Genomic DNA, 24,987 nt, shown 5'->3' on the forward strand with positions numbered 1-24,987 from the left:
TGAAAATAAAGTCATGGTTTCATTTTATTGGGGGGGGGGGGGGCTAGCGCCCCTAAGCCCCCCCCCCACCAGTACGCCAGTGGTCTCAAACATGTAACCAATTTATATAGGGGAAACGATCAGGTTTCATAAATAATGTTGACGAAAATCTTAATTCACTTCAATTCAATTCAGTTCAATTCAAATTAATTAAAAAATAAAAATTACTTTCCTGCTGTTTCTGCAAATACATATAAGATAAATATACATACAATCAATTTATACAAAATCAGGAATAAATACAACACACAATTGAACATGAATACAAAATGATATAGGCCTAACATAAACATACATGTACATGACTAGGCAAAGCACAAACAAAAAACAGTAGAACCGTAGAGGTAGAGGAAGAGAAAACCAGATATTTGGTGAAACTAACGGAAGGAACATAAGCAGAGAGAAGGAGGTGGAGACATGTACAGCAACGCCCCACAATTTTTCTATCTAAATTGTTCCATTAATGCTGAAATTTCCATGTCATGTCATGGTAAGTACCGGTAAGCTTTAAAACGGGCATTTACGAAACTTCCCTCCCGTTCATCACCAAGCGATAGCAGAGTTTTCATTTATAAACAGAAATGAATTAATTGTAATTAATTATGTTGTCACTGATATCGTATTAAATGAATATGATTAAGACATGATAAAATAAATTGGCAAAAAGTTATACATGTGTAATTTCTTTTTATTATTGGACGAGTGGTTCCAGTAGGTCATTTGTGAAATTTAAATAACCAGATAATGAACATTACACAGCTCTGTTAATAATGTGTGAATCTTCTTTTAAACAACCCAACTATGCAATAATATTGAATAAACAACAGTGTTCAAATCTAAAACAACCGCAACGTTAAGGGGATAACAAAAAGGTGTGTTTAATATCTACTTCGTTTTAAGGGGTTTTATTATTAATGATATAAACACTCCTTTTGTGTCCCCTTAACGCCCTTTCCTGGACCCCCCCACCACCCCCACCACTCTAGCCCCTAATCATCCAGGCTACATGACAATGCCTTCCCTCTTTTCATCACCCTTAAACAATACTGCCCTCTGTTCATTAATAATAAAACTCCTTAAAACGAAGTAGGTAATATAAACTCCTTTAAATCCCCTTAACGCCCTTTCCTGGACCCCCCCAACCACTCTAGCCCCTAATCATCCAGGCTACATGACTATGCCTTTCCTCTTTTCATCACCCTTAAACAATACTGCCCTCTGTTCATTAATAATAAAACCCCTTAAAACAAAGTAGGTAATATAAACTCCTTTAAATCCCCTTATAACGCCCCTTCCTGGACCCCTCCCCCCCCCAACCACTCTAGCCCCTAATCAATCAGGCCACATGACTATGCCTTTCCTCTTTTCATCACCTTTAGACAATCCTGCCCAATGTTAATAATTAATAAAACCCCTTAAAACGAAGTAGGTAATAAACACTCCTTTTGTATCCCCTTAACGCCCCTTCCTGACCCCCCCCCCCCCCCCCCCACCATCCCCACCACTATAGTCCCTACCTATCCAGGCTACATGACTATGCCTTCCCTCTTGTCATCACCTTTAGACAATTCTGCCCACTGTTCTTAATTAATAAAACCCCTTAAAACGAAGTAGGTAATTTACGGCATACATATATAGATCTACATCCCCTTTTTGAAAGCAGGCCACTGAACAAGTAGGTCAGGACTGTAGATTCAATAACCAGTGTGTCACTTTAAAATCCGCGTGTGCGCGCCCCTGTGCACGGCCGTATGACACAACGTATGTACTACATGCACGTAGAGCTGTAAACTGAAGTTAGAAACCCAAAATAATAAAACGCACTAAAGTATAGGATTGTTCGCAGTTTTGTGAAACACTTAGCATTAGCCTAGAGTTGAGCGACATGACAGCCAGCGTCCAAAATTTTGTCAAAGAGCATTGTACTTCAAGTTCAACTGTAGCCGCATTAGATCCTCTCTAGGCTCTACGGGTACGCGGGTGAACTGGTTTATCTCCTTCTTCGATCTACTTCCTTGTTGAGTACAGACCTCTTTACAGAGTACCGTAGGCCTATGCTGGGCGTGCACGGTGTGTGCAGGTGGACCACTAGCTACACCGGGGTTTCCCCCTTCTCTATATACGAATAGTGCAGTGGGTTCTTAACGTGCAAAGGTAGTGACTCTTCTCAACACGGGGCCTCCATTTAACATAACCTGCGTCTGACTATGTCTATGAACAAGGGAAGGGGCACGTTAACACACAACGCAGGCTTCAATCATCCGCCTTGGTTGGTTGGGAGTCGAACCCAGTATCTTTGGTTCGACAGGCGGACGCTTTACCGACTGAGCCAACTCGCCTCTCACACATAGAGTAGACTAGACTCTAGACCTCTACTCTAGGCCTAGAAATTCTACTGTAGATCTAGATCTACATTGTACATGAAGCTACATTACTATCCTGGCTGTGTATTACAAACTGTAGACTAGCTATGTATACAATTACCTCTAGAGACCTAGATCTATTGGAGTAATGATTCTCAAAATTTCAAACACCACTGACACTGTACAAAATTCAACTGGATTCACTCAAAATCGGTACTTGATGACACCTAAATAGCAGTAAAATACAATCTTTTCAACTTACCGATGTCAGAAAGAATACTTTGAATTGAAATCGTGAGTCTACTGTCAAACTTGCCGATCATGATCAGCCACTTTGTATTCATTGTGTCCATTAGTGTGCAATGTATTGTGTGCAATTGCTGCCTCTCAGCACGTACAGCGCTAGATGTCAATACGGGCATGAGCATTGACTATGCTTTGCTGGAGTGGTTTATCTCCTAGAAAAGATTTGGAATCTCATTTGTAACATTTGGAAGTGGAGCGTAATAATGAGAGAAGTAGACGATTACAATTTTTTACAAAGATTAGTCTTTTTTTGTTAGGTCTTAGGATGTCTCATATTATTCTTAAACCGGTGTTTCAATTAGGCCTAGATCTAGATTTGTTTCTAGGCCTACGTGATTTTAATTTTTTATGGAAAAATTACGAGGGCATAAAACAGCTTCATGAGGCAGCATTGAGGGGTAACCAGGCAGACCAAGATGAAAACACATCCTTACATATAGATGTAGAGAAGGTGACTTTGGATGAACAAACACCCTTACATCTTGCTGCATCACTCGGACGTCTTGAAGCTGAAGCAACCAAATGTGTACTTGGCCAAGAAGACAAGGACAGTTACTCTGCATTAGACATCGCTGTAAGGAATGGTGATCTTGAAGAAGTAAGGCATTTTATCGGTCAAGGGGCAGAGGTAAATAAGGTGTACAAGGGTAGGACTGCATTATTCAATGCTGCTTTCAATGGTCATCTTGATGTCACCAAATATCTCATCAGCCAAGGAGCTGAGGTGAATAAAGCAGATAATGAGGGTGTGACTGCATTACACATTGCTTCCAAGAATGGTGATCTTAACGTCACGAAGCATCTCATCAGTCGAGGAGCTGAGGTCAATAAGAGTAATAATTATGACGGTTGGACTGCATTACACATTGCTTCCCAAAATGGTGATCTTAACGTCACCAAGCATCTCATCAGTCAAGGAGCTGAGGTGAATAAGGATAATGATAGTGGTTTGACTGCATTACACATCGCTGCTTACCATGGTCATCTTGATGTCACGAAACATCTCATCAGTCAAGGAGCTGAGGTGAATAAGGGTAATGATAGGGGTTTGACTGCATTACACATCGCTGCTTACCATGGTCATCTTGATGTCAAGAAACATCTCACCAGTCAAGGAGCTGAGGTGAATAAAGCAGATAATGAGGTTGTGACTGCATTACACAGAGCTGCTTCCAATGGTCACCTTGAAATCATCAAATATCTCATTAGTGAAGGAGCCGAAATGAATCAGGGAGATAGTGACGGCAGGACTGCATTACACATTGCTGCCCAGAATGGTCATCTCGATGTCACCAAATATTTCATCAGCCAAGGGGCTGAGGTGAATCAGGAAGATAATGACAGCAGGACTGCATTATGCTTTGCTGCTTTTAATGGTCACCTTGATGTCACCAAATATCTCAACAGTCAAGGAGTTGAGGTTAAAGGAGAAAGCGAATGGACTGCATTACACAGTGCTGTTTACAATGGTCGTCTTGAAGTCACCAAATATCTCATCAGTCTAGGAGCTGAGGTGAATAAGGGTAATGATAGGGGTTCGACTGCATTACACATTGCTGCCCAGAATGGTCATCTTGATGTCACCAAATATCTCGTAAGTCAAGGGGCTGAGGTGAATCAGGAAGATAATGACAGTAGGACTGCACTAGGCTTTTCTGCTTTTAATGGTCAACTTGAAGTCACCAAATATCTCATCAGTCATGGAGCTGAGGTGAATAAGGGTAACAATAGGGGTTTGACTGCATTACACCTTGCTGCTTTCAATGGTCACCTTGAAGATATCAAATATCTCATAATTCAAGGAGCCGAGATGAATAAAGGAAATAATGACGGTATGACTGCTTTACATAGTGCGGCTCGGAAGGGTCATCGTGTTATCACTGAAAATCTCATCAGTCAAGGAGCTGAGGTGAATAAGGGAGATAATGACGACTGGACTGCATTACACATTGCTGCTTTCAATGGTCAACTTGAAGTCACCAAATATCTCATCAGTCAAGGAGCTAAAGTGAGGAAGGTAGATAGTAACGGTAGTACTGCCTTAATCGATGCTGCATTTAATGGTCATCTTGATATCACCGAATATCTCATCAGTCAAGGAGCCGAGGTGAATAAGGGTAACAATAGGGGTTTGACTGCATTACACCATGCTGCTTTCAATGCTCAACTTGAAGTCACCAAATATCTCATCAGTCAAGGAGCTGAGGTGAATAAGGGAGATAATGACGACTGGACTGCATTACACAGTGCTGCTTTCAATGGTCAACTTGAAGTCACCAAATATCTCATCAGTCAAGGAGCTAAAGTGAGGAAGGTAGATAGTAACGGTAGTACTGCCTTAATCGATGCTGCATTTAATGGTCATCTTGATATCACCGAATATCTCATCAGTCAAGGAGCCGAGGTGAATAAGGGTAACAATAGGGGTTTGACTGCAGTACACCTTGCTGCTAGTAAGGGTCATCTGGATATCACCAAATATCTCATCAGTCAAGGAGCCGAGGTGAATAAAGGAAATAATGACGGTATGACTGCTTTACATAGTGCAGCTCGGAAGGGTCATCTTGATATCACTGAATATCTCATCAGTCAAGGAGCCGAGGTGAATAAAGGAAAAAATAACGGTATGACTGCATTACATAGTGCTGTTAGTGAGGGTCATCTTGATATCACTGAATATCTCATCAGTCAAGGAGCCGAGGTGAATAAAGGAAATAATGACGGTATGACTGCTTTACATAGTGCGGCTCGGAAGGGTCATCGTGTTATCACTGAATATCTCATCAGTCAAGGAGCTGAGGTGAATAAGGGTAACAATAGGGGTTTGACTGCATTACACCTTGCTGCTTTCAATGTTAAACTTGAAGTCACCAAATATCTCATCAGTCAAGGAGCTGAGGTGAATAAGGGAAATAATGACGGTTGGACTGCATTACACATTGCTGCCAAGAATGGCCATCATGATGTCACCAAATATCTCATCAGTCAAGGAGCTGAGGTCAGTAAGGGATATAATGACGGTTGTACTGCATTACACATTGCTGCCTTCAATGGTCAACTTGAAGTCACCAAATATCTCATCAGTCAAGGAGCCAAGGTGAATCAGGGAAATAATGACGGTTTGACTGCATTACACATTGCTGCCTTCAATGGTCAACTTGAAGTCACCAAATCTCTCATCAGTCAAGGAGCCAAGGCGAATCGTGGAAATAATGACGGTTTTACTGCATTACACAGTGCTGCAAAGAATGGCCATCATGATGTCACCAAATATCTCATCAGTCAAGGAGCCAAGCTGAATCAAGGAAATAATGACGGTAGGACTGCATTACACATTGCTGCCGAGAATGGTCATCTTGTTGTTACCAAATATCTCATCGGTCAAAGAGCTGAGTTGAATAAGGGAGATAATGACGGTTGGACTGCATTACACATTGCTGCCAAGAATGGCCATCTTGATGTCACCAAATATCTCATCAGTCAAGGAGCCAAGCTGAATCAAGGAAATAATGACGGTAGGACTGCATTACACATTGCTGCCGAGAATGGTCATCTTGTTGTTACCAAATATCTCATCGGTCAAAGAGCTGAGGTGAATAAGGGAGATAATGATGGTTTTACTGCATTACACAGTGCTGCCTTCTATGGTCAACTTGAAGTCACCAAATCTCTCATCAGTCAAGGAGCCAAGGCGAATCGTGGAAATAATGACGGTAGGACTGCTTTACACCTTGCTGCCAAGAATGGCCATCATGATGTTACCACATATCTCATCAGTCAAGGAGCTAAAGTCACCAAGGGTAATAATGACGGTTGGACTGCTTTACACCTAGCTGCCGAGAATGGTCATCTTGATGTCACTAAATATCTCATCAGCCAAGGGGCTGAGGTGAATAAGGGAGATAATGACGGTATTTCTCCATTATTATTTGCTGCTTACAATGGTCGTCTTGATGTCACCAAATATCTCATCAGTCAAGGAGCTGAGGTGAATAAGGGTTGTAACAACGGTAGGACTCCTTTACACCATGCTGTTCAGGATGGTAACCTTGAAGTCGTTAAAGTCCTCCTGACAGGAGGAGCACGCTCTGACACTGGAGACATTGACGGGCACACACCTCTACAGTTTGCTTTATTCCACGGGTACCGAAGCATCGTTGATCTATTGATCAACCATTCAAATTGCAAGGTAAACATATTAAAAAAAACACACTTTATGTTGAATTTATCTACCTTAAATAATGTATGTTATACATGACTGTAGAACAACAAGTACTGAAATTCAATGAAGTGAATATTAGTCGAAGGTTTCCTATCATAATTATGTTCAGACTTGATCAGTTTGATTTTGTAACGCCAATAATAATCATTACCGGGTAATAATTAAAACACCAGTTAGACTTCAATGCTGTACTTCATGGACAAATTATAATGGTCGCTTAAAACGTATTTGAATCATTGCAAGTAATTGATCATCTGGAAGTACATTTGTTCTCTGAAGTTGGACTTTACTAGCATTTAAGAAAGAAAAATGAATTCTCAAGTTTTTCTGCCGCGTATTTTCTTATGTCCAGCTCAAACAGAATGATTTAACAGGTATCCATCTTGCCATCCAAGACGGTCATACCTCCACTATTAAGAAGTTAGTTTCTGAGGGAGCTGATCTCAATGTCCAGTCAAGTGACGGCCAGACGTGTCTCCATAGAGCCATTAAACTCAGCTACAAGAGCGGCAGAATTATGCATGACACGGATACACTAAAAGAGGTGAGTTGTATACCAGGAACACAAACGAGACTGATGCCAGACCGACGAGAGTCTGAACAACAAATTACGATACGGCCAAATATTGGTATGTTTTTGGAGTCAACATGCAGTCGTTACGGCGGTGTCACTGACATATAATGCTCCTCTAGGTCATCAGGGAATCCTAAAATATTGTGGCGAAAATGCCTATCAAATTATTTTTATCTTTCTCTTATGTTGTTGAATTTGACAACACGGTAGATTTTCGGTCCAGAAATGTGACCTACTTTCAAAGCAAAGGTTTTTTTGCCCTTTTTAATTGATAAGCGTATTTTATATACGCGCGCGCAAGTTGAGTTTAGATACGCGCAATATCACTAATCAGTGCTAGCTACTGCAGCAGCAGAAACCATATATGGATTAGTAGGAATTTACGTAAAAAAACGTAAATAAAATGAATTATTAATATGCAATAATATAACAACTTACCTAGATGTGTGTATAGTGCATGGAAGTTGGAATTTCGGATTTTGGTCGTAGTTTCTTGTAATATTTATATTGAAGAGTAGTATTTTTCCTTTATCTGGAAAGTGATTCCTATGATGAAGCATTTGAATTAATCCTTATGGACGCACCGTGCGTGCGTAATAGTTTTGGTTAGGACATATGAGAGTTTTTGTGCGTAAGCCCTTAAGTACAGGAATAAGCGCGAAATACAAAATTTTGTCGGCTGCCCAAAATCTATAAATAGGGGTACATTTTTGGGAAGAATTAAGTTGTTGGGGAAGACCTCCCCAAGTGAGCTGGAGAAAAACCAGAACTAAGCAACCATCTCTGGACGTTTTGTTTTCCTCTTCACTGGATCTGGCCATAAGCAGTGAGTACACATTTAGCCTTAGGTTATTATTTAGAAGTTGAGTAGATTATTTGGGCATATCAAATTAGGTTTTGGCACCCGGTTATTTGGAATTTTCTGGTATTAGTGCCTCGCCTTGTCAACCTCGGTTGATCCTGGCATAGGCGCAGTGTAGCTGCATACACATTCATGATGGTAGCATTCTGATGACAAGCTTGTTTTTTTTTCCTACTTATTTTACATGCATAAGGATTTGAATTATAACAAGACTGAGGTTTTGTAATTATATAAACATACTTGGAATATTGATGGGTGTGTAAAGATATTGATATGTGATAGTTAATGTTTAAAACTCTCAGTGACATGTTCAAGTACATGTATAAATATGACAGTTGAGAATGGATATTGACTTTATTATAAACATGTGTTTTCTGAGGTTCGCTGAGTGGATCAGTTAATCTTATTATTTTTATACAAGATGTATTTATCTGAAATTATCTTCTCAATGCAACCAACCTGGAAAGAAGCTGTTTTGTTAGAGCTATTAAAGTTCTTGTCTATAATTCTGAAAGTTTAGTTGGTCATGAATTGATTGACATTTTGGGATGGTTATTCAGATGGTACACTGTACATGTATGTTAACATCAGCTTATTTCCAAATTGGTTCCATTTATCAATGGAATACTGGATTTCAAACGATAGACATAATTAGGCAATGCAAGCGAATTCATTGTTTGATTAGTGAATTCTACTTTAGTATTTATTCTTTTCTTCCTCTTGTGCTATTTCATAGTCACAAAACCCTTGCCCACCATGATTTGGGTTAGAATACTGCGATCTTTCGTTACGTAATACTGTCAAGCGTACAACTCCCATAAATAATAATCATTTAAATGATTATCGTAGCGTGTACATAAGTTAAATAGGAATTATTAATCTGACATGTAAATTGTAAATAGACATTTAACTATACAAATAGAAAAGTACAAAAATTACAAAGCCAATTGTAATAACTTCTTCAGCTGCATCTAGAAGCTGATAATTATTTGATGTTACAGTAATACAGATTATTTATCAGAGACATAAAAATGAGATAACTTAAGTTATTCACTTTAAGTAGTAATCAACTTGAGAGCTGTTTTATATTTAACTGTTGCTCAGACAGCAGAGAGAGGTTAGAGTTGGTCGACAAGTTCTAATGCTTAGAAAGATAACTGTGTGAATGTATTCTCGAACCCATAGTAGTTAGGGAGTTCAAGGAATCTGAGACTAGTCTACTATATAGAATGTTGGTTATATTACAAGTTTGCACCGACAAAGTGAGTGGAACTTGGTAATGAGCTATAAGGCTGCTGAATAAGGCCCGTTGAGAGGTTGTCAGGAATTGAATCAAGAGGAAGTTTCCCCACGGTTGGTAATTAGCAAGGACAAGTTATTGAGTAACTGCAGGCAGTTGAGATAGGATTATTCACATTAGTGCGATCGCCAGATAAGTTTCTTTGATCTTGGATCATTGTGGTTAGAAGCTTTCAGTATAAGATATAAATAACTTCTCGAAATTTTGATTACAACTCTACGGAGTAATAAGTACATGTAACTCAGAAGGTAGCATCTTAAAATTGTAACACTAAATAATAGGACTAAATTCTTATACTTAGCTAAATTAGACTAACATTTGTATATAAATTGCCATGCTCACTTATACTCAATGAATTGATGGAGTTGAAATTTATGGTACCAGTATTTGCAACAAGTTGGAATTGTTATGCATCTTGAACCTGTAAATATTTGGAGTTAGTGTTATTAAAGTTCATTGAACTTACTTCAATTCGTAGAATAATTTTATAACGTATACAATGCACACCTGTGAGAAAGAATTGAATGATTAGTGTTTAGCGATTGATTGTTCAATGAAGATTGATTGATTGATGTTGATGCAAATTAGTTTAGTCAAGACTTAAGTTAGAATTACAGTTTAAGATTAGAAGTCTTAGTTTAGATAATTAGAAGTTGAAGCTAATTAACTTAGATGAGAAGGCCAATCTTGTATATTTCAAGAAAACGGAACTCGCCATTAAGCTCGATTACTACGTCTACCTAGTGAGACCCAGTGAGAAAGGATTAAGTTTGAGAGTTAGAATAATTGATTGTTGGAGCCGTGTTTGGGATGATCGATTGATCCGATGAGTGATTGTGGTGCTACGTGTTGTAGCTGATTGTACGCATGTTGAACAAACACAGACACTGAGCGAACGTACGTATTCGTGTAGGTGAATGAGACGTGCCGCATGATTTGTTTTGTCAGAGACAAGGTTGGACAAAAATCTGAGTTAGAAATGAAATGTAGCAAATCACTCAGTGGGGAAAACTCACCATTATTTCCTGTATGAGAGTCCGGGTCATTTGATTATTAGATGATAATATTAAACCCTGGAGAGACAGCAAATTTCCTTCAGAATTCAGGAGCTTCATTTCACGATCTTGGTTCTGGCGGCCTGAGAGAGATTAGCACAGCTGGCGCGAGAATCTACCAATGACAAGGCCTGACAGTGGAGTTCGGCGTTATGAACATTACGGCTCTTCTGATTGGATAATCTTCGGCTCTTTAAAATAAGTTGAGGCGGAGGGATAATTTGTTTTATTGTTACCGAAGCATAATTGACTTCGGTCCAGAGCTCAATAACTCTATAAAATTATTGTGGTGGCAGCAAACTACTTTAAGGGGGGGGGGGGGGGGTCGCACGTTACAATATGATACCTGTGATTGACACAAGAAAATATGTGTGTTGGTGTCTGGGCGCGTGTTCGTGCGTGTGGGGGAAGTTTACAACGTAAATAGGGATTTCCACTACTGCGAATTGATGGACGATACTGTTCTAATACAAAAGTATATATTTGTGTAATGTTCCAGATCTCTGATGAGTATTACAATGGCGAACTATCTCCTGAGAAGGCCTTGGTGTTTTATCTCCTGGAGAATGGAGCCAAGTTAGATGTGAGGGACAAGAAAGGCAACTTACCAATCCACTATGCCAAAGACGAAGTGGTCAAGCAGATGATTTTGTCGAGGTGATACTTTTAAATATATTTTTTGTAAACCAAACTGAATTCGTTTCTTTTTAATGTATTGATTTTGTGAGAATTGTACGCATAGCCAGGTAAAAAAATGTGTATTTTTTTCTTTTTCTAGATTATCCTAAGATAAGAGTATCTTTCTTTAAATAATGGGCCTCGATTATCGATAAGTGTCTGACAATAAACAGTTGTTCGATTCATGTCGATACCATTTAAGTAATTTTTCATACGTTGAAACAAATACATCTGTTCACAGCACAAATTGTATATAAATAACTTATATCCACTTTATTACATTTGCACTGAATAATTTCAGATTACCTTCTTTGGAGGAGATCCAGTCTTACCGAGGTAAGAACGTCCTTCAAACACAAACAACTTTTCTCTTATCCAGAACGTCACATATTAAAGTCTAGCGATGATCATTTTTTTTTCCATTCCAAAGAAGAGAGAATTTGATAATTCATTGTCTGGGCCATTTACTTAATCGCACACACAAATTTCACTCGGGTACTCCCTAAAAAACGGCATTCCAAATACGAGCCATGAACGTTGGATGAGCCCCAAATTTAAAAAAGCATATATAAATAAACAAATGGATATAATAAAGATGCAATACCGATAATAAATTATAGATTTACCATATACCGTAATTCAACTATTACAAACCAGGAGGGAACGTCAGTGTTTGGGTAATTAACTCAACTTGTCAGTTGTAATAGAGTGAATCCTTTTTGAGAACAGAAATGAGATGAGAACTATATTTATATATTGGTATATCATTCCAATGACTATCCCGATCTGAATTTACAGTTACTTTGTCGATTATATCTGTTCTTATTATTGTGTCATTTTCCTTTGTTTAAAATAAATGACAGCTGAACCATCGACACCTGCCATCGTCTCCGTTGAAGTCGTAAGGAATACCAGTCAGGAAATTGAACTAGAAGACCATGGCGTATCAATGTTTATTCCTCCTGGGGCTGTTCATCAGAGTGACCCATGCAAGATCACTTTAACCCTCTTACAAGACACTCCTAGTGTTGACATCAAAGATGATGAATCAGTGGCCTGCTACGGGATCAGATGTGATCCTCCAAACATGATCTTCCATCAACCTGTTAAGATCAAGATACCACACTATGCCTTGGTCATGAACCCTGATCAAGTGAAACCAAACATCGTTTCCCGTGTATTGTATCCAGGCATGGGTAAGTCTATTAGATTAGAATTAGATTAAGAAAATTACCTATATTTATTGCTGGGATAAATGCAAATTGATGCACTGAGATCCATGTTTAGCATTGTTGAGCAAGCGCCATGAGCACCCATCTGAGGCGGAAACCGGCGCCATAGCATAAGCCATCATCATCTTAAAAACTATAATGTATTATTTTACCTCTTCGCTAGTAGTACATGTAAATCTTAGATTTCACTGTTCAAAGGACAAATCAGCCCCATGACGTTCTCAACAAAAAAAGTGCATTTTTTTTGTTATTCACTGACACCAGATGTAACAATAACATCAAGAAAAAGATCATCCAGCTCACCACACGAACCACCATACTGCAAAGTGTACAAGAGACATCTTGAGCTGTACATTGGAAAATGTGCTGAGTGGTGGGTTCTTATTCCTCTCGAACAACAGGTGATCCAACACCAACTTATATGCACTCCATACATCCCAGACAACATAGAGCGAGGACAAGAGTTTGAAGTTCACCTGCAGATGCATGCGGATCTTCCTGGGATGGAAACGGTCAGTAAAAAGCACCTGGGTATTGGCATCAATTGCAGCAATTTATTACTTACAATTTCTTACTTACAACTACTCCGCGACGTTTCACCAGTTCCTACTGGTTTCTTCAGGCAGTCTGATTTCTGTTTTAGGGGAAGCCCCTCTTATTCCTACGCGTTGAATCAAAGTCTTCATGAAACTGTAAAGGAATTATAGGCAATGTTTACTCGTTTTAAATGATATAATTAAAAACTGCAAAGCTATCAGACGTATTCAGCCCGCATTTATTTCCACAAGTGATATCAACCACTTTTGTGTTCACGCAAATGATCATTTCCGTAGTGTAATCAAATTTAAAACACAAATATCTGTTAAGTGCCTCGTTGCAAATCATTTTACGAATAACTGTATTTCAATTGTCAGAATGCAGATCGATTTGATTAATTATTGCTAGATACACATCTTTGTCAAGTGCCTTGTTACTAATTATTATACGAATAACTGTATTGAACTAGTAAAAATGCGGATTGCATACATTAATTGTTGCTATGTTGGATAAACACATGGCTTGTCCTACCTAACAACACGTAATGTATGCAATTTGCGTTCTGACTATTGAAATACAATTATTCATAATTGGTGAATGGAATACTTTGTAGCAAAACACTTCACAAAGATGTGTGCATTAAATTTGATTACATTACGAAAATGGTCCATAGATCTAAAAAAAAAATTCCCCAAACGCTGGGATTGTTAAAAATAAAAAAATATTAAACCTTCAAATGTTTCTAGGAGTCAGTATGGATGTTAACGAACTGCGATTTCTCACTGCCCATACATATTTAGAACCACTTCATTCTAAAAGTGATAAACTAGTTAATAGTTTTCTGTTGAGGTTCAAAACATTTTCTCCACCGTTTTCTCATTAATGTGTATTGACGATACCTAGTCTTTACCTATGAAATAGGACATACGAAAGGAGAAGCAGCAGCAGTCGTACCACAAGAGCCATCGCTCCATTCCCTTCAGTGTTGAGTCTAAGTCTGGTGACGTTACAGTGACGTGTCATCGTGAGGGCGACCAAGTTGATAGCAAGGTAATCAAAACTCAAAAGAATGTTTATGACGTGTCAATGTTTTCTATAATAATCTGTAGCAAATATATAACGTTTGTGTTTTCATAGCAAAGGTTATATTTGATGATCAAGCTATTTTTTCTTCTTAAAATTTACCCAGGTTTAATTAAAAATGTCAGAGATAAAAATGTTGGAGGTAAACATGTCAGAGGTAAACAAAAGGGGTCTGTCTCTCCTTTTACCCTCTATTTTTACCTTTGGCATTCTTACCACGGAAATGTTTACCTCTGACATTCTTACCTCTATCATTTTCTGGTACTTAAACTTTTTTTTAAAAGTTTGATAAAGTTATCCGACACGAACATCATCCTATTGATGCCTAAGGTTTGATGGAGATGCAGTTTTACACCAATGATGAAGAGAGGGGCGTTTACCATCTATCATATGAATTAAGTGCTTACCGTACGCACTCCTCTAATTGGTACGTTTGGTACTCTTGGGGAATATATCCATGGTAAACGCAATCGCATCTTCTTAAACAAACAAAAACTATATTATATTACCCTCGCCTAACACTTATTGAATTATGTGAAATGTAAAATTATGACAATGACGTAGTTGAACATTATTTGTAGGGGGAATACAATAAGGTATTGAAATCGCCCTTGAGCTGATTTATCGCAAAAAAGTCGTGATTAGTGTTGGTAACAGGAAATTTACACAACTCGACTTCGTTATATTTTTTTTAATACTTGTAATGACATTGTTTTAAATTTAGTATTGTTATTTTTTCTTTAATTCAATATCACAGGTTCTCTCTTTGAGGGATGTTTGTGGCAAGATGAGACACAACATATTGTTGTCCGTGACTCCTACTGATGATGATGTCAAATTCACAGTGATAACCATTACAATTACACAAGCTGGAAGACAAGAGGTGTCTCAATCACTTGATTTTATCATCAGACAAACGGGTATAGTTAATCTATATTTATCAAATTATCAGTTAGTTCGTGGTTAGTATTAAACTCAAGAGTATGATCAAAGAAAGAACGTGAAATATTTGGATAAATCTCACAAGAAAAGATTCTGGCGCTTAGAGATAATTGCATCCGAATGCAATGTTTTTCAATAAGCAATGAATGCCTAAGATTATCCGAAAAATTTAGCCAAAATACAGCTCGGAATGGGTTTTTTCATTTTTCAATTGGCATTTACGGTCATGAAATACGAAATGCGGGCATATGTTCATTCTCTTTTTTGTATATGTTCAATTTCACATGACTCATTATACATATACTTCTACTTCTATTAGTTTAATCATTAGACACAGGGTTCAGCAAACTGTTCGAAAACTAGAGACCATAAGCAGAGGAAGTTGTATAATATTAGTAATGATAATAATTATAAAAAAAGCTCAAGTCATTCTTGTATTTTCTCTTTAATTTGCCCTTTCTTCATTTTTTTTTTAGATGGACAGGAATACCTTTCTCCTTCTGAGCCCCTTTCATTTGTTGGGTAAGCTTAAAATCATACATCATAGATGATAATGCTGTTTCGTTTGGACAAAACTACATGTACATCAGCTTTATCGGAATGGAATTTTATAATCTTTAAGAATAATCGTTGTGGAATAAATCCAAACAATACTTCTGTTTTTCATTTTTAGGACCTGAAGAAAATAATTATAAATTCAAGTACTTTTCGTATCTCATTATGTCTACGTTGCAGAAGGTGAAAAGAAACGTATTCGATGACATTTCTCCGTTTCAACGCTCTGAAAGAGCCGATGAGGCAATAAGAATTTAAGTTGCCTTTATAGATTGAAATGAATGTAACATTTGGTCCTGAGTTGAATTTAGGCATTTGTCTAGTAAATAGATAATAAAGCTGTTTTATTTGAACAAAGCTACATGTAGGAATGAAACTTTATCCTTTTTAAGAATTTTGAATACATTAAACCAATACCTCTGTTTTCTTTCTTCACTTCAAGACTTGACCAAAATAATTATGAATTAGAATAGATCACGTGAAAGACGACCAATTTTGTTTCCCCACCTCATTATTTTTAAACTTTGCAAAGGCGATCAGAAATTGATTCGGTAGTCTCCGTTTCGATTCCGTCAAAGATATTCATAGGGCCAATGAAGCAATCGAACTTTTGGTTAATTTTATAAATCAGAATGGATGTAACATTTGGTCTTGAGAAGAAGTTCCTGTATCAAATTGTTTGATGCTATACCGGTACATATACACTATGAAGCCATTGCCTTCGGAACATTTGTCGTGTAGTCATTATTGGGTCTATAATGTATATGGACAAATATAAAGAAATGTCCTGCCATAATTCATTAGCGCCAGGTTGTTGTTCATACATTTACAACCATCGTTTTAAAGTAGTTTCAACGAAGCAAATTTATCAGAAAACCTTCACTTTGTCTTGCAGTGCTGTGGAAGAAGTCTTGAAAAGTGACCTGTCGGACATTGATGTCCTTACAATAGCCCAAACAATGACAGTAGACCAGTTCTATGATTTGGGAGTAGCTCTTGGTTTCACCATACAACAACTGGATGTCATAGAATACAGGAGGTTCCGTGACAGAGAGCAGGCCATCTATGACATGTTGGTGACATGGAGAGAGAGACAACCGTCCGGCCAAGCAGCAAAGGAAACCTTCCTCTCACTCATGGAATCTTTAGATCCACCAGCAGAAGGAATCGCCATAACAGGTCTGACTTTTGAACAAAGTATCGGTTTGTATTTCTAGTTGATGTCAATTTAAAATGAAAAAAATTACTCCCCTATAATACACTAGAAAAAAATAATTAGAATCAGGATAACTTTGGATCATAAATATGGTTACATGGCAAATTGACACCCATTTCAAATTGTATTTCAGTGTTGTGTGCTGATAGAAGTTAGGGTTGAGGATAGAATTAAGAATAGGTTTCAGTGAATCTATTCCGAGACGCTTATGAAGCATAACAGTCAATAAATATGTTAGAGCTGTAGATAACTGTTAATAGTGCATTGGACCAAGGGCTGAAATGTAGTGAAAATTAAGTATTTGAGTTATTTCGAGATATTATATACAGTCAAACCTGCTTTAGTGACCACCCGTCTAAAAATCCCACTTTTTGTGTTTCCCTTGGGCGGTCGCTGTAGACAGGTTTGACTGCAATACACAATACCGGTACATGTCATTTTATTCTACAACAGAGAAAACATAGAAAAAATAGTGGGTGGGATATCAAAAAAACTACTTTTCTAGAATTCGCACATCATACACGTAGAAGGGAGTGTGAGAGAAAATACATGACTTTAATTGGCTTGGCGTATTTAAACGAGGCTAACATCTAGTTTTATTTCATTTTTTAAAAATAAATTGTTTATTCTTACAATCTTATTCTTTATTTGTTTTTATGTTTATATCTTTATGTTCTACTTTTGCCTCACCTACGTGCACCAGACATTGGACTCACTGGGTAAGATTCTAATTTATGGCAACTAAGGTGTTTATAGAATCGATATTGTACGTGGGTTGTATTTATTACCGCCAATGAAAATAAACTGGCGGCAGTGTTATCAATACAATTTTTTACACAAACGCCTGATGATTACAATTGGGAAACTAGACATGGAATTCGTCACAGAGACGAATTAGGTGATCTGCTGCTTTGATGGAGACATAACACATGTAGAAACCCAAAGGAAGATTTGGTCTTTAACAAAATTACACCCTCCACTCATATAGTATGCCTATGTACAAGCTCAATTAGTAATCAAGGATGTAGAAACATTAGAAATGATTGCCATGACTATTGTTTAGTATAAACTGTTACCATTAAATTAATGACAGGAGTAGGCGAACAAGCAGCCAAAAAACATGTCGTTCATGAAGTTAAATTTCTGATTATTTATTATACATATATGTTGGATCGAAAACATGACACAAACTCAATAGGAGATAGCACGTACAAGTAGAAACCATAATGGCAGATTTTGCAGTCTTCATCTTAAATCAGAATTTTTACTACGCTCCCGTCTTCTTAAAAAAATAAATAATCACAGAAAATTTGTAGAGTAAATTCTAAGCTACAACATAGTAAAATATGGGAAACATTAGAGAAGGGATAGACGGGATATATTCAAAACAACAACGGCAAATATTACCTAATCAAATCATATTCAATCGTTTTTTTTTAATTGGCACTATGTTAACATCAAAGCATTCTAACAGCAAACGTGATACATGAAATCGCATCTACAATTCATACCCTATCAGAACATAAAAAAATAAAAAAAAAGGGGGGGGGGGGGGGGGGTAACCAGCCATTCTGAAGAGTTATAGAAATTAAAAATAGGTACTTTTTTAACCACTTTTGGAAATTTCTGCAAAAGCGTGCATGCGTCAATTTTGAGGTTAAATTAATGTTTATGAGCTAAATTTAGTTCAATAAAAGCAAAACGTGACTTAAACATTGCTAAGAATAGTATCAGCAACACAAAACAAGTGAAAAACTTGAATTAATACCATCAGTACGGACGGCACGCACAAGAGCGTCTGAACTTGCAGTAAATTAGTCCAATAAGCATCTTGACCAATTTTTGATTTTGAAGCACGCGTACGCATTCGCCGTGACGCTTGAACGTACATGGTTGTGACCAAAAGTGTACGCATGAAATCAAGTTTATGCATATCACATATCATTCAGAAATGACAATGTATGAATGAAATATGGTCAACATTGAAATGGAAATTAACAAAAGAGAACAAGATTTACACACGCGCACGCCCACATACCAGTACCTTGAAACTCTCAATATAATATCTCGGTGAGTTGATGCATTACTTTGAAGAAGCGATGAAACTATACGTGAGGGTTTCTTGACTTATGACTTTATCCAATGATACAGAGAAATTCCTGACAGGACACTGCTCGCGTTCGCCCGTCAGATCAGACCGGAAAAGTTCTTTGAGATTGGCGAGAAGCTGGGATTCAACACGTCAGAGTTACAACACATTGAACATCGGATACTATACAACAGGAAAAATGCTAACATCCAAATGCTCTCAAGTTGGAAAGCATCTCAGACTTCAGGGCCCGAAGCAAAGCAGACACTGAAGCTGGTTTGGGAGTCTGTGCAGGACGTTTCGAAAGCAGAGAAAACCAAGGGTATCATAAATCATGCAATTACAGTCTTCTACTTATCTCAAGTACAACATAAGAAGGAATCATTCAATTTTATCATTTTGGAATAGTTTTGGAATAATTGATTGGCCTAGTGAGTGTATACGACAATATTTAGTCAAATCACACTCTTGTATTCCACAGTTATATATTGAGAGTATTCCCCTTTAGCTTATTATATATCCAAAATATAATACTTTCTTCCTATATTCATATATATATATATATGTTTAAAATTGCGATGGGCAGCTTCAATGAGTATAAAGTAGCTTTTACGTGAAATAAACATTAAAGTAGATATTCATTGATTTTAAAAACTAACTTTATTTTCATTATTGCAAAGCTGAAACTTTGATTTGACAAGGTTATCAAAAGTCAATGCTTGGAAACTTTCGAAGTAATGATTATTATAAATTACAAAACGCTTAAACACAGCCCCGGCATAGCACCTGAAGAGCTCTCCGAACGCTGCTGAGATGTGTTAGATCACAGTATGGACATGACTTGCACAAGCAGACGATGTCCCATGACATCTCACACATTTTCAGTGCCTGTGTTTTCATCTTCTCTTGAGTTCTTTCTCTTACTTCACTACCGTCGGGCTAAATGTATAATCTATTGTCTCACCCTAAACCCCGTGCATGGTTTTATTTTGATGACAAATGCAGCAATACAAAAATAAAGGAATCTGTCGCTTGTAAACAAAATAAGACGCCATTGTATATTCAGCTGCACACACCGGGGTATGTTCGGCGTTTCGAGAGGGAACAAATGTCGTCCTTAATATCATTCCGGGGGTTTTTCAATTTGAAAGTCTGATTTCTTTGATTGTTAATTAACACCTATCCTGTTTATATACAGGCAAAAGATTTTAGTTCCCAGAATCGGGTCATATCCCCTTTTGAATGGTTTGACATGCCATTACATTTATATACACTAAACTCATTATAATTTGAGAAATTATAACTCTGCAATTATGTTCATTCTCTATGGGATGTCGTCTGCTTGGGCAGTGTTGGTCCATATAGTGACGTCATTAAAACATCGTTATTTTTCCGGCGAATCTCTCGTATATCCCAGCTGCTATGGAGGTGGTTGTATTTTTATTTTTTATAAATCACCCGATATGTAGGTGACCTAAAACTTGTCCGATGGCCATCTGTTAGCTTACCAGTTTCTAGTGATACATTAGTTGACATATTTGTGATCTTCTTTGAATTTCACCTTTAACATGTATTTAAACCATGACCACTGTAAATTCCTCGTACACCTCGCATCCATCGTCTACAATAATTTGATAGATTTAATTGTTGTAATTATTTTTTATTTCTTTTTAACTCTTGTATTTTGTTTTAGGTTATGTTTTAAATTTGCTTGACATCATAATGTTTGCTTTTACGTTAGAATGATGTCAAGCATCTGGATGTTCGGGGTGTTAGATCGATCACTTTCCTCCATGTATACTAAATTGTAAAGGATCTAACACCATTAAAATAATTTAAAAATTGCATTTTTGAATGTGAAATACTGTGCGGTGCGTGTGGGTTGGGGGTATCATTCAATATTTCATTCATTGGTACATGTATTGTATTGGCTTCTTATTTGATGAGGATATAAATTGATGTCGGTATTAATAATGGGATCATTCACATTAATTATAATCTGTCAGTACCCCATGTCAATACTGCCTTAATAACATTTCATTAATCTTCAGATAGTGGAAAGGGCATTGCTCTCTTGAATACGAAAACTGCTGGCACATTTCAAGCTTTAGCTGAGGAATCAGATCAGTAAGTTTAAGTGTTCATGAGTCTATCTCGCAATCTAATGTCATGTGCTGATGCTTGTATTACAGCGGCATTTCTCTTCCCGCTCACCTTCGTAAAATCAGCATGCAAATTAACATTCAGTTAACTCAGTATTGTGCGAAATTGAATGTTGGCTTTGATCATAATTCCCAAAGTGATATTTTAAATTCTGGTTTAATTTTAGGGTCATGGGTCATTTCATTTTGAAGTGTATGATGAGATTTCAATTTCGAAACACACGAAAAGAGCATCCGATTTCGTGCCTGTCCGTATGCAGCAGACATTCATCATTCTCGTTATAGTGAATGGGCATGCGATTTTGACACTTGTGCAATACATTTCATCAATTTTAAAAGGTAGTCAAGTTATGTCTTTAAACATGTATTTGAAATTCTTTGCAAACTTTTGCACAAGAAAATAAAAGTGAATGCAATGAAAGAATAGATCCTGTAGGAAAAGAAGATAAAAAGCAATACGTACATAGACGAAAAATGAGCGCCATATTTGAAAAGAAATAGAGAAGGCTGCACATTATGTTCTACATTGAATGTCCAAAATGTGGCTGTCCATTGGCGCAAACAAAATTGAAATACGGCGGGAAAACCCATATTCCAGTCAAGATCGCCAACAGGCAATTTGAAAAAAATGAAAACTGTTTGAATGGATTTGATATTTACAGTGTACTACTACTCGCTATTGAATTCATACATTTCTTAAATTTGTGATGTAGCTCACTATACTCTCCTGCTAATTATAGATAGGGATAATTATCTTTAATTTTCATTTTTGCTTCCGACTGCTATGACAAGGAAAATTCGAAGGCTTTCATTTAGAAGGTGTTGTGGTTTAGTGGTTCAAGTTGTTATCTCTCGATTATTGGGTTGTTGATATGAATCCCACCCATACGAAAGTCATTACAGTTTGCTCAGCATTGTGGGCGGATATGAGCATCAGTGCACAGGCGGCAAAGCAGGTTTTTTTTTAGACATGAAATATTATAAAGGGTGTTGGGTATCAACATGTCCAGAGCACCTCACTAGTTCTTCTTGGACAACCTTGGATTTAAATAAATTTATTTAAAAAATGGCCGTCGTGTATAACTAATGTTGAACGATAACTCAATAGTGTCTGACAGTGAAGTCTAGAAAGTAAACGGGTTTCCTTGCATGATTTGAATACTGGGACACTGCTAACGTTTAAATTTCTCCGATATGACAGATTGGGTGTCCTCTAAATGAAAGATAATTCACTAAACGTTAATAGGTACAATGTACATGAACTTCAACGTAGTTCAATGTACAGATGATAACTAAATTAGTTTTGTCATCATTGTGTAAAAAATTGATTTGCCCCGATGTATGTTTCATGAGAATATGACATAATAAAGTTTACATCTAAAAGTATTCAACAAATGTCCTAATTTAACCAGTCCACTTTTCATTCTTAAGTAACGAAAAATTTACCAATTTATAAGGCTTTTATAATAACGTAGTGGTTAAACTGTTTAATTTTTTTATTTTATTTGTTTGTTGTTTGTTTTTTCAACAGAGGAACTGCGGAGGCCGAGAAGAACGATTATGACAATCTTCCGGAAGAGGCGCAAAGTGATGGAACAGACAGTGTAGAGCCAATAGACTACGCCTTAGGTGAGATACGTTTTATGCATCTGAGGCAGGTGAATATTTTTACGCAAGAACACATAGGTATATTCACCTCCAAATTAGGAATCTTTATTTTGATATAGATCTGTGTAGTCAGCAGTGATTATGTTGATCAAGATTTTTTAAACAAAATATATGTCTTGTAAATGATATGGGGTTTTCTTTATTGTGTGGTTTGTGTCAAATATCTCGAGTCCTAAATATTACCTTTTCTCATTTCCAAAAAGCAGGACTAGATTTCCTCGAAGCAGCGCATGAGCAAGGGCCCTCAGGAGGACAGACCATGACACAGGAGCCTACAGCAACCACTAACCAACCTCTTCTAGATGACAAGTCCTCCAAGAACCAAGGCAATTTGGCCAGTGGAGGTAAATTGATTGTCGGCCTATTCCAATATGATATGCGTTGTCATTCAATTAAATAGTTTTTGATAGAGAACTCACAAGAACGTACACATGGCACTGTATCGTAAACATGCATTGTTATATGGTGAGAGTATGATCGCTTTTAAAATTTGGTGGAAGATGAATATGAAAAGAGGACAAACAGACAAAATGTTGTTGACTTGATTTGTCACCTGACCTTAACTGAGACATCAGCAGAAAACATTCTGCGCCTCTACCTAATTAAGCTAATACACGATTTCGCCGTCAAGAAAGTTACTGAATACTTAATTGAGCCCTGGAGACGAAGGAATCGGAAAGAGAGCTAAGCGGAAGAATAACTCGAAACATTAGGTGACCTGTATACAAGTATTTTGCAAACCTTCAACAGCCGCTTTGAGGTCAAACAGTTTGTTTTGCCAGGTCCATAATTATATTATTATTATTCCTTCATTACTACCAAAATTTGTATTTCAAATACAAATACCACGACGAACAGATACATAACATTGGTAACAATAATGTACACAGTGAAACCGTTTAGTATGATACATTAGTGATATGAATGACAATGTTAACTCATGATACAATATTGTTTAATGATTGTGGCGCACTTATGCACTCACCGCACAATCATTTGTTTAGGTGTGCGCATATGGTTGTCTTCGGTCTGAGGATGAAGATGAAGTAATGAGTAGGATTATGGTGACGATGATGATTATAATGACAGTGATGCTGATACGTCAGTCACACCAAGGAGACCGACACCAGACCGACGACAAACCAAACTAACGATGACATTACACCCGGTCTTTAGAAAGGTCTGCCAGTGTGACAGAGGAATGGTGGTGGTAGTGGTGATGATGTTGACGGTGTTGGTGATGGTGGTGTGATGGTGGTGAAGATGATGATAATAATGATGGTGGCAATGATTGATGATGGTGATGATTTTGGTGATAATGTTGTTGATGATGATGGTGATGATACTTTGCTAAATAGCTGAAACTGTCATTACTAAGTGGTTGTGGGAAAATATTGGTGATGTCAGATGTGATTGAAAAAAACCAGTAAGGAAATCGTCGCGACCTTTTAAATTGCCATTATTTTATTGGAAAGTTACATAATTTATACAAAATGCAGATTTAAAAAAAATCAACCATAGTTTTAACCGATTTTTAAAAAGTGTTTGACGGGATTGATCATAATATTTGTATTTGTAAACTTGTTAAATTGGAAGTTCGACCATGTGTCATTTCGTTAATAGTAGATTTTTTAGAATGCTGCCAACAAGTATCACGTATAAAAGTCGTATTTTAAATGTTCTCGGAGTTTATATACAATGTGATTTAAAATGGGATACTCAAGTAAAGGAAATGTTAAAGAAGTGCAATAGAAAGTTATATATGTTACGTACCTTAAAACGGAATTTACCCATTAGTGTTCTCGTTATTGTTTATACTGGATACATAAGACCAATATTAGAGTATTGTGCACCACTTTTTCATTCCAATCTAATGCGTAAACAAACAGATAATATTGAACGAATATAAAAACGGGCATGTAGAATTATTTTTGGACTTAATTATGAAACATATAATCATGCTCTACAATTATTGTGCGATTTATTAACGTTGGAAGAACGTAGGAATAAACTTTGTTTTGATTTTGCCATTAAGTGGATTTTGTTCTTTATGGCTACCAAGTCAAAGAATTGTTAATTTTGATTTACGAAATGAACACAAATA

The 24,987-nt window shown here is 37.1% G+C and overlaps 1 protein-coding gene across 1 annotated transcript; it reads left to right on the forward strand.

The window, feature by feature from the left end:
- The first annotated feature begins 5,659 nt into the window (after positions 1–5,659).
- On the forward strand, positions 5,660–24,034 carry LOC763160. The gene is made up of 17 exons (XM_030988130.1): positions 5,660–5,805; positions 6,342–6,897; positions 7,283–7,474; positions 11,221–11,378; positions 11,701–11,735; positions 12,263–12,595; positions 12,896–13,143; positions 14,090–14,218; positions 15,009–15,171; positions 15,670–15,715; positions 16,644–16,927; positions 17,668–17,683; positions 19,116–19,375; positions 21,105–21,180; positions 22,747–22,844; positions 23,090–23,227; positions 23,973–24,034. The coding sequence occupies exons 1-17, from the start codon at positions 5,660–5,662 to the stop codon at positions 24,032–24,034; spliced, it is 2,940 nt and encodes a 979-aa protein (XP_030843990.1).
- The last annotated feature ends 953 nt before the right edge of the window (positions 24,035–24,987 follow it).

The sequence above is a fragment of the Strongylocentrotus purpuratus genome, unplaced genomic scaffold, assembly GCF_000002235.5.
Source record: "Strongylocentrotus purpuratus isolate Spur 01 unplaced genomic scaffold, Spur_5.0 spur5_scaffold_17, whole genome shotgun sequence".
In the NCBI taxonomy this organism is placed as follows: domain Eukaryota; kingdom Metazoa; phylum Echinodermata; class Echinoidea; order Camarodonta; family Strongylocentrotidae; genus Strongylocentrotus; species Strongylocentrotus purpuratus.